This window comes from Gavia stellata, chromosome 21, assembly GCF_030936135.1.
Source record: "Gavia stellata isolate bGavSte3 chromosome 21, bGavSte3.hap2, whole genome shotgun sequence".
NCBI lineage: Eukaryota > Metazoa > Chordata > Aves > Gaviiformes > Gaviidae > Gavia > Gavia stellata.
This window is the reverse complement of record NC_082614.1, coordinates 12965536-12975934: the sequence shown is the minus strand read 5'-3', so window position 1 is coordinate 12975934 and position 10399 is coordinate 12965536. Positions and strand designations below refer to the sequence as shown.

The 10399-nt window shown below is 48.9% G+C and overlaps 2 protein-coding genes across 2 annotated transcripts; one reads left to right on the top strand and one right to left on the bottom strand.

Moving 5' to 3' along the window:
* Nucleotides 1–2664: 2664 nt before the first annotated feature.
* RILPL2 (Rab interacting lysosomal protein like 2) lies at nucleotides 2665–7313 on the bottom strand. The gene is made up of 4 exons (XM_059827628.1): nucleotides 6981–7313; nucleotides 5891–6042; nucleotides 3426–3536; nucleotides 2665–2936 (listed from the first exon to the last, which is right to left on the bottom strand). The coding sequence occupies exons 1-4, from the start codon at nucleotides 7311–7313 to the stop codon at nucleotides 2912–2914; spliced, it is 621 nt and encodes a 206-aa protein (XP_059683611.1). The 3' UTR covers nucleotides 2665–2911.
* Nucleotides 7314–8421: 1108 nt separating this feature from the next.
* SNRNP35 (small nuclear ribonucleoprotein U11/U12 subunit 35) lies at nucleotides 8422–9315 on the top strand. Its single transcript, XM_009808129.2, has one exon. The coding sequence runs from the start codon at nucleotides 8422–8424 to the stop codon at nucleotides 9217–9219; it is 798 nt and encodes a 265-aa protein (XP_009806431.2). The 3' UTR covers nucleotides 9220–9315.
* Nucleotides 9316–10399: the final 1084 nt, after the last annotated feature.

Genomic DNA, 10399 nt, shown 5'->3' with positions numbered 1-10399 from the left:
GGCTGCTGCTGTTCCAGCTAATGCCCTCTAGGACAATCTTATATGCTTGCCTATGTGATAGGTCAAATAGCAACATCCTGGTTGTATGCTCCAGCAGCAAGAGAGGTGGCTTAGTGATGTATTTTTTAAATTAAAAACTTGAAGACAATGTCTCTGTAAAATAAAGAATATATTTATTATTGATGAAGTGGCTGCTATAGTACCTGTCTCCATTGCAGATCATTAGCATTTTGAAAGAAAGCTGTGAAAATCCTTAGCCATTAAATGCTTTATATTATTTACCACTTAACACAAGGCGAGCTCGTCAGAGACAGCTGTGTATTTTTACCATTTCTGAAGAATTAACTGGAGACCTGTTACCTTACATGTACTGAGTTACAGGTAAGCTTCCTTGGCTGACTTACTTAAGTTGGCACTGATTTTTCTCTGGTCTCAGTAACAGAGACTACAGCAGTGTGTACAGTATCCTGTTTTACGAGAGCGCTTCCCTTAAGTCAAAATTGGAATTACATGCTTTCTTTTTTTATTTAAACTTTTGCTTGTTCTCTATCAGGTCAAATAGCTTAAAACCTCTGTTCTTCAGCATCGCTTTTGTAAACAAGAAAGGGGGAAGATCTCTCCCTATTTTACATAAAACGAAAATTGTCTTCTCGGAAATGCTTAACTGGTAATCAAGTAGCACTGCATCGGAAGATGGTAATAAAGCTGATGTTGCACTGCGTATGTATCCTTTACTTTTCTAGGAACATACATATATCAATCAAAATACTTTTCACAGAAACATGCCATTTGAATTTTTATCTCTGTGCCTTATAGGAAGATTTCATCTTCTAAGAAGGTGTAAAGCACTTAGCAGAGAAAGATGGCCTTGGGTTGGGAGCAGAACTGCTTTTGTCAGGCATGTGGCTTTGCCAGAGGTGGCGGGGTTGCTCTAACAGGACTGTAGCCTCTTCTGGTGTAGCCATAGTCAAGGAATTTGCTCCCCTTTTGAGAGAGAAGCTGTGCAGCTCACTTGGCACTAGAGCAGCTGCAATTATGATGGTTCTAGAAAAAGACTAGCCCCAAAAGGGTGAGGTGCTCTCCTGTCTACTTTAACTGGTGAACTCACACCTTTTTTTTTATATATATAAAGAACATCTGAAATGGTAAACTGAAAAGAATCATCACAGCTTTCAGTATTGGCTCCTTCCACTAACTGCAAAGGGTGGCCTACGGTTATATTATAGTCTTCTGTGCCTCCATGGCAGGTTGTTACTTTTGCACAGCTCTGTGTAATCTGTGCAGTTTATTGCCTGAAGTTGTTTCATTAAGACTTAGAGCGGTTAGTATGTTTTGGGGCGTAATTCCCCCTCCCCCCTTTTTGTAAGGAGATTGGAAAATACATCCTTGGATAAACCACAGGGGAGGATGGAGTTCAGAGCACACGTAAACGTCTCTTTTCAGCTCAGAGGTGTATCCTGGCTGTTGCTGATGCATGATTGTTTCTTTTTTTTTTCTCTAAACACAAAGCCTCCACTAAGGAAATGCGGTAACTTCCTTCCCTGCTACCATGCTCTAGAAAATACATTGTGGGGATGCGGACACAGCTTATTAATATTTTAAAGATGGCAAAATGACTTTAGCAGTTCTGTGCCCTAGCTAAACCAGCTTGCTTAGGTCAGACATCTTTGTTGCCTTGCTAATGTGCAGTTGCTAACAAAGTCTCTCTGAAAGGAGACTGCAGTTCTGCCTTCTGCTACGCCACATCTGCATTGTGCATCTGAGCAGATGTATGAAGTGTCCTATATTTTTCATGCTGCTAGTGTTATGAGCAGGAATCAAAAGATTTCAGAGCCTGCTTTCATTTCTGAAGAGAGTAGGATCATAGTTTGATACCTGTCACTGCTCCTTTTATGTCTGTTCAGACTTTCCTGCTCTGGAAATACTACTTTTCTAAATGTGGAACCTAATTGGTATATCGCAAGCTTCTTTTCTGTTCCTCTGTTTGCCCTGTATGCTTCCACTAGTGATAAATCTCATTACTGGGGCTAATACACAGCTTGTGACAGTTGATTGAAAGAACAGAGCTTATGAAAAATACAACTGCTACCACAGGAGACCTTTAACTGTCAGAAATGAAATGTTTGGTGCATCTGTTCCAGTTTGAGCATGTCTGCACCTCTGGAAAGACATCAGTCCTTCACGTGGGCAGAGCACGATGCAGCAGCTGTTCTTCCCTTGCTGGGCTCTTCTCCACCGTCTCTCATCTCGACCCCAAACGGCCAGTCCTGCATGTGCAGGGGTTCTGTTGTCACAGCCCAATGGCATCTTCCTTTGGTGGGGTGGGGTGTGACAGGCGCCTGCCTGCTGCTACCTGCGTATTGCCCATCTAATGCAAAGAAAGACACAGAACAAAAAGCAACGCTGGGGTTTTCTTCAAGCAGTTCTGTGTTAGCGTAAGACAATGACTTTCTGTGTAAAAGCAGTGGGGACTGCAATCCGAATGGGTTCTTCCTTCCCCGCACTTCTCTATGATAGCACTTGTGAATGGCATGGAGCTCTTAGATATCTTCCATCTTGCAAAATCATTTGGTCTGAGCATTTTGGTAGGTGGACAGGATAAGTGGTAGCACAGATCATCACAGGCTCTTTTAATAAGAATAAAAATCACCTTTGTATAAACATTTATTCTCTACATGTGGGTAATGTCTGGCTGGAATCTAAGAAAAACAAAAAGTATCTGTCTTAAACAGTTTCTAAAACAGCAAAGTAAAATCTATTCCAAAAGAATATTGTACAACACAATTTTTGAGATTGCTTATTCTCTACAGTAGGAGTGATGCTTTTTCTTCCAATCACTGACTCCCTTAATGCCTCAGAGGCTCTCATCAGTGCCCTTTCTGAACAGAAGTGGTTAAGTTCTTGAGGACGCTCATTTTCCATGTTTAAAAGAGAACCTAAAAAAAGAAAAAAGGACAACAAAAGGAAACAATGTACAACTGGAGAAGAAGGAACACACAGTGAGATGGCTGTGTCAATGTGTTCTGCTATTTTGGGGAACTTTAGGGACGCAGCCTGAGCTTGTGGGTACTGCATACAGCTGCTTCATACAACACAAACAAACCTCCAGGGACAGCTGGCACGTCCCCACAGCACAGTCTTAATGTGCTAGCAGGGGAGGCGAGTATCGCATAGTTTTGCTCTGAAATGCTTATTTTTCCTAGAAAAAAGTGATGCCCTGCTTGTCTGGGTGGAGGTTGCTGTCCTGTGGAGTGCTTTTTCCGGAGAAAAGGATTTCTGTATTGGGTTTTAATTTTGCAGGGAAAGGAGGAGAAAACAATATCCAGCCAACTAGGCCAAAGTTCAGAATTCATCCCTGGATTCACCAAGTATGAAGCATGCCATATTCTCCCATATTGGGCCAAAAAAGATGCAGAAAAACTTACAGCCGTTTGATGATTGTCTTCTCTTTGCTGTCCTTGCTGGTGCTGGGGTTGCTGCCGCTGGCTTCTTTTTCCAGTTCTTCAGTTTGGTCGCTTCTCTGTGAGATGATCCCACTGGGAAAAGAAGTGGGTTTGTTTATTTTTCATGGTTTTATGCATAGCGTGGCGTTGCTGTCTATGTTAAATCCTTCCCTGGGCAGCCTAGGACGTGAGTGAACGGGTGTTCACAGGACAGGGATGGCAGCCTGGTGTATTCCTTGTAATGGATTGCTCTTATTTTCCTTAAATACTGCAATATAATTTTGCTTTGGCTATACTTTAATGAGAAGACAAAAAGTAAGAAACTGACTTCTCCAGAGAGGAAGAATAGCAAATCGTAACAGGAGTGAAAGGGAAGTGTAATTACACGTTGGATTTGTACAGAAGTCCAAAGATAACAGGAGGGTGCAGACACAAACGGCAACCTTCTGCATGGGTGGATCTGTGGTGCCTTCAGCGCAGCCACGAAGGCTCACACCATGCAGCTGGGAACAGATGGGACATTCCCAGCTTCCCTGCGAGGCAGGTGGCTGTTACTCTTTCCATCCTATAGAGGAGAAAAGAAAGGCTTTGCCTGAGCTGTAGATTTTGTCATCCTGCTTCCATGCTGCTACACTCTACAAGGTTGTAACCGCCTACTTTAGGCAAAAGCTTCTGTTTTGCCAGAGGATGTTTTCCCTGCTTGGAATCGGGTTAGATTTTACCAGCTTGCATACTACAGTCTGTTTTCACAGCATGCCCATTTACTGTCCTGAGCTGACCTCATTTATCTTGAGAGCTGAGTGGATCAAAGCTTGTGACTGCAGTAGGTAAAAGCTGAAAGTAGCTAAGCAACACTCATCTGGGTCTTGGAAATAAAAATACAGGAGAGTATCTAAAAACTGGTGTGACATCAGGCATGGGATAATTCTGAGGCAGATTCTCTTCTTAGAGAAACGGGACTGTGAGCTGTTTGGTGACACTGCAGATCTCCAATATCTGCACAATAACTTCTACTCAGAAATCATCATTAAAAATGCAATGCTCAAACATCATCAGTCATTGTACGCCATTCTCTGGGAGGATGTCAGTTATCTTGTGCTATCTAGAGCTTATTTCCAATATACACAAGACATTTTAGCACATATTTATTCTTTTCCCCTGCACAACTACTCTTTATGGCTGTACAATTATAATTAGGATTTTACGTGCATGTTTAAAGGGAAGATGATTTTTGGCTTAAGCTGTAATGCTGTACAAGGGGATAACCACATAGAATTAGTTGAACTGAAAAGCAGCCTTGATGCACTCTCTAGGTGCACAGCACTGTGACTTAAATCACTCAGAAATGGAAAACATTCACACTGTTAATTTTTAACTTGGCCTGTAATAAGCTGTGTAACACAGGTGGGAAAGCAAGAAGCCATTCCGGTGGCCGCACAGCACAGGCAGGCAGCTGCGCTGGGGAAGTGGTGCCTCACGGCGCCGTGGGAAGTGCTGTTGAGCAGTTTGTAAACTGACTTCTCGGATTTAACTTTAACTTCTTGGCTTAACCTGCCCGTTATAAACAAGGCAGAGGGCGGGCTTACTGTATCTAAGAGGTTGCTGAGATATCTCAACTGAAATCTAACGTGGTCAGACATTTTGTGTCTACATTAAGAAGTAGTATCTTGCCCCAAGGAGTTTGTAATACAACCTGACGATGAGGGGCAGAGGTTGGGGGAGAGCAGCCTTGGAGCTGAAGGAATTTGTACTACCAAGAGCAAGGCCCCTCCTGCATCCCACCCTTTGGCTCGCACTGATTCTCCCAGGCTGGTCCTTTCTAGAAAGACCAAAATCCTTCTCTGAAAGCACTTGTTTTGCATAGTTGAAGTGCCTTACACAACCCTCTGTGGGCAGTTAAAAAAAAACCCCACAGCTTATCTTGAATAATGATGAAAGGGCTTAATATTCTGCTTTCTAGATCAATGCCATACCCACTGTGAGAGCAAAGGAACAGTAGATAAGTTAGCGTCCCCGACGGCAAGCTGGAGGAGGAAGGAAATTTTGAGTAAAGCTGAGATGGAAACCCCCGTGTTCTTTGGTATGTAGCGTGGTTTTAGACAAGAACAGTATGCGTGCGACTGCATAGATGAATTCATGTGCATGAGAACCCAGCATGTACGTGGAGTGAGAGTAACTGTATGAAGGCTTACAGCAGTACGATTATGGGAATAGGCTGCGAACTGGGCAGAATAAGAGGGAGTTTAGTCTTAAAATTACATTGCGTAGAGACTTCATCATTCCCCCATTTTTCTTTGCTCATTTGTAGGCTCTCGGGAGCACAGATGTCTCTTATATGTCTGGACGGTGCCTAGCCCAATCTAGGTGCTCAAATCTGCAATACTCTTATCTGGTAAGCTCCCCAGACAAGTAATTGTTGTTAGTTCTTTGCTGACTTCACGATATACCTCTTATAGCACTGTAGCTCCTCTTGCACCACAAGAAGCTGAGCTTTCAGCTGGTTACGCTCTTGCAATACATCTCGTAGCTCCTGTAATGTGAACCGGGGGCGATTTGGATCTGTGAGGTCTATTACCATTTTATCTGGTCCAAGGCAGAGCTGTAAAATAAACAGCGGTGGTTGTGATCTTGTAACCTGTCAAAACCAGGGCACCCCTAGTGTAAAAACTCTGAATTTTATAAATACGTAGTAGTTCTTAGGACTAGTATGAGTTCATCACCATTTTTGATTTTTTCCAACCAGTTAATTATAGTTTTTCATATTATTTTGGTATTTCCTGGGTGTCTGCATTTCCCAGCCAAGTACAGGGCCTAACTGTGACAGGCTCTGACCACAGCTAAGTACAACATCTCTGTCCCAAAGAGTTTGCAATCTACTTTGCCAAGAAGCTGCTTTTATCTGCTTTTCTGATGGTGAGAGAGGCTGAGCAATGTAACATCACACCAAAACTCTGTGGTAGAGAGAGGTGAGAACTGAGTTCTCCTTTCCTAATTTAAGACCTTTGCGGTAATGGCTTTTTCGGTCGCAGACTTCGGTTTCCCTTGCACAGAGTAACAAAGCTTTAGCGTTTGCATAAATGGCAAGTTGTCTTTATGGGACCAGTGCAGTGTCAGAGCTGTACAACGGTGGGTTTGTACTCTGTGAAACTCTGCCCATGCGTGTCTGAATTCCTGCTAGCACTGCACGTTGCTGAGCTAAAAGCGTGGTTAGTCACTACAGTGAAACAGGAGCGAGGGATCGGCAGCTCTGCGACTTGTAACAACCCTGAAGATCTCCACTCTGGAAATGGCTTCGAGGCCTCCTACAAAACTTTCTGAGACTCGTTCTGCTGCAGCAGAAGAGACCGGCGATTGCGGCAAAAGCATCCTCCGACCCATCTGGTGTTAGGGCGGGTTTCACGACCCGCACGTGGCCGAGCGGGCAGGCCACGACCTACGTTGGGGAAGGGGCCTGTGGCGCACGTGCCTCCTCGCAGCCGCTGCCCCCCGGCCGCGCTGTGCTGCGGGGCGAGCACCCACCACGGCCCTGGCACCCACCTGCTGGGGGCTCCCGCGGGACGCCTCTCCCCGCAGCGCCTCCACCTCCCGCCGCAGGCTGTCCCGCTCCATCCGCAGCTGCTCCTCGGCGAGGCTGCTCTCGCTCACCAGCGCTTCCAGCATCTCCAGCACCCTCACGATCCTGAACTGCAGCCGGGCCAGGGCGGCGGGCACCTGCGGCGCGGCGCTGAGCTGCAGCAGGTCCCGGCCCACCACGGAGGAGATGTCGTAGACATCCCCGGCCGTCAGCTGGAAGGGGCTCTTCTCCAGAGCCCTCTCCGGGCCGCCATCCTCCTCCTCCTCCAGCTCCTCCTCCTCCCGGCCCTGCTGCATGCCCGGCGCGGCCCACCGCTAACCTCCTTCCCCGGGGAAGGCCGGGCCGGGCGGTGCTGCCGGCGGGGCCCGCGGGCGGAGCGGCCCCTCCCGCCCCCGGCGGTTTCCATGGCGGAGCCGCGGTCCGGCGGCGCTTCCCGCCCTGCCCCTTCCCAGAAGGAGACACCCCCCAGCCCCCGCCGCCGGTGAGGGCACCGCGGGGGCCCAGCGGGGAGGGGCCGGGGGTGGCTGCCGGCGCCGCGAGCCGAGCCCGCGCTCTGCCCCGGGCGGGGCACCGGCACCGGGCCGGAGCGGGCCGGGCCGGGCCGGGCGGAAAGTAAACGCATCGGCTGTTCCTCAGCGCCACATTCGCCAAGCGTCGTGGCGAAGCACCTCATGCGGCTCCGGGGAGCGGGGCCGGGCGGGCTGGTGGCGGCTCCGTCTGACGGGGAGGGGGAAAAGGGTTTAAAATAAACAGGGGCGGGAGACGGCTCCCCCCGCCCCGCCGGGGCTTGGCGAATCGGCCTCCGCCGACGGGAAGAGCCGCCTTCCCGCCGCGCCGCGCCGGGCGAGGTGAGGTGAGGTGAGCGGGGCGGCCGCGGCCGTGGGGCGGGGGGTGGCAGCGGGGGTCCCGGCGGGGGTCCCGGCGGCCGCGGAGGGCGGGGGCGAGGCCTCGGGGCCAGCTCGGGCCGGGGGGAACGGGGCAGGGCCGCGGGGGAAGGACGGGGCCGCGGGGCTCCCCTCGGCCGGGGGAGAGGGAAGGGGCCGCGGGGGAAGGACGGGGCCGCGGGGCTCCCCTCGGCCGGGGGAGAGGGAAGGGGCCGCGGGGGAAGGACGGGGCCGCGGGGCTCCCCTCGGCCGGGGGAGAGGGAAGGGGCCGCGGGGGAAGGACGGGGCCGCGGGGCTCCCCTCGGCCGGGGGCGGATCCGAGCTCCCCGACACGGCTCTGCCCGGGGAGGGTGAACTCAAACAACGGCGGTGTTGCCGGTTTATTTACGTTTGTCAAACGTCTGGGGATTTTTGGGTGAAAAAGACTGTACAGCAGTGCTAAAAGTGCTGCTTGCAGTACCTGCTGTTCTTCCTCAGATACCAGTGTATCTGAGAGACACGTGTTTTTTCCCGCTAGACAATGAACGACTGGGCCCCCATAGCAAAGGAGTATGACCCCCTCAAAGCCGGGAGCATCGATGGCACAGATGAAGAGCCCCACGACCGTGCCATATGGAGGGCTATGTTGGCACGCTATGTACCCAACAAGGGAGTTACAGGAGATCCTCACCTCACCCTGTTCGTAGCAAGGCTCAATCTTCAGACAACAGAAGAGAAGTTAAAGGAGGTCTTTTCCCGGTATGGAGACATCAGAAAGATCCGTCTGGTTCGAGACCTGGTCACGGGATTTTCCAAGGGTTACGCATTTATTGAGTACAAAGAGGAGCGTGCTCTCTTGAAGGCCCACAGAGATGCCAACAGGCTGGTTATTGATCAGCATGAGATCTTTGTAGACTTTGAACTGGAAAGGACTCTCAAAGGATGGATTCCTCGGAGGCTTGGAGGCGGTTTTGGAGGCAAAAAAGAATCCGGGCAGCTACGGTTTGGAGGACGGGATAGACCTTTCCGAAAGCCCATCAATCTGCCAAACATGAAAAATGATTTCTATGGAGAAGGATCAGCAGAGAAAAGAAACTGGTCTCGTGAGGGAACAAGGGACTGGAGAACGAGGGACCGAGACCATGATCGGAGCAGAGACAAGCGATGGCCAGAAAGGGAACGGTCGTGGGCTTGGGGTGAAAGTGAGAGAGAGAGGGACTCCAAAGAGGAGAGGAGCAGAGGGAGGGAGAGGAAGGACAGAGACAGGAAGGACAGGGATAGAGACCGGAGCAGGGAAAGAGATACCAAGAAACAAAGAGACGATGATAAGCATCGGTAGGTGACAGTGCCTTGTCCTTGGTGTCTACTTTTACATCCACAACGTTTCCGTTGCAGATGTTGCCTTCAGCTTGGGGCTGTGAGCAGCATTCCCGGAACAAGGAGCTGTGCTGTTACTGTCTTGTGGCTGTGACTCTCACCTGCTAGAAGCTCGCTGTGGTTCGGTTGCTAATGCAGTTAAGATACATGTTGAATTGTTCTTCAGAGAAAATAAACTTTTGTATTAGTATTTTTGAACTGGTGAATGCTGTAAGAAATGCACCACATGTACGGGCGCCCCACTGAAATTGAGTACATACCTCGTTTGATACCCAGCTGGCTGCCTGGGTTAGGGCTCGTGAGAGAGCTCCGTATTTAATTACTTATGTGCCAGATGTCCACACTCATTTAGTGAGACAGATGCCCTTTATCAAATAATAGTCACTTGTTGAAGACATAGCAATGACATAGCAACAAAATAAGCTTCTGAAAAATGTGGCCCAAACCGGAAGCGACTTTATTTTCTTGAAAACAGTGGGACGGGTGAGGTCTTCAGTAATACTAGGTATGTCCTTAACTCGTCCTGTGAGGTGGGAGAGAAGCATGTAATAAGAAATCTTTTTTTTTTACATCATGGGAGGATGTCATTCCCTTTGATTAGAGGAATCTGCACTACAGAGCAGTAAGCAGGGCAGAAAACGCCTAATGTTCCTGATCAGTCCATGGACAATCACTGAAGGACGGTGTCACATTAAATGTGGTTGCAGCTGCGCCCGCTCTGTCCTCTCCTCCTCTCTGCGAGTGAAGTCCTGCCTGCACAGGGTTTAAATCTTCTGGGAACTGGGCTTGCTGCTGCCTTTAGCTGAATTGGGGAAAACAGAGGGCAAAGCATCTCCTTTTTCAGAGCCAGGATGTGCATACAGACACACATCTCCCATTGAAGCGCTTACAGTGCTTTCTAGAAAAGGTTCTGTCATGTTCTTTGTCATCATAAGCAGTTCCTAAATATTTGCTAATGTATTTTAAACTGTTTTTTTAATCAGCCTTTGAGTGGCCCTATCCTAAACCTTACCCAGTCTGGGGCTTTATTTCCATGAAGAGTTGGATGAGCCTTTTTCAGGGGAAAGCAGACAGACCCGTACGCTGCATTCCCAAGATGAGATGGTATTAACTTTCCACAACAAAAAGGACACAGAAGTCTT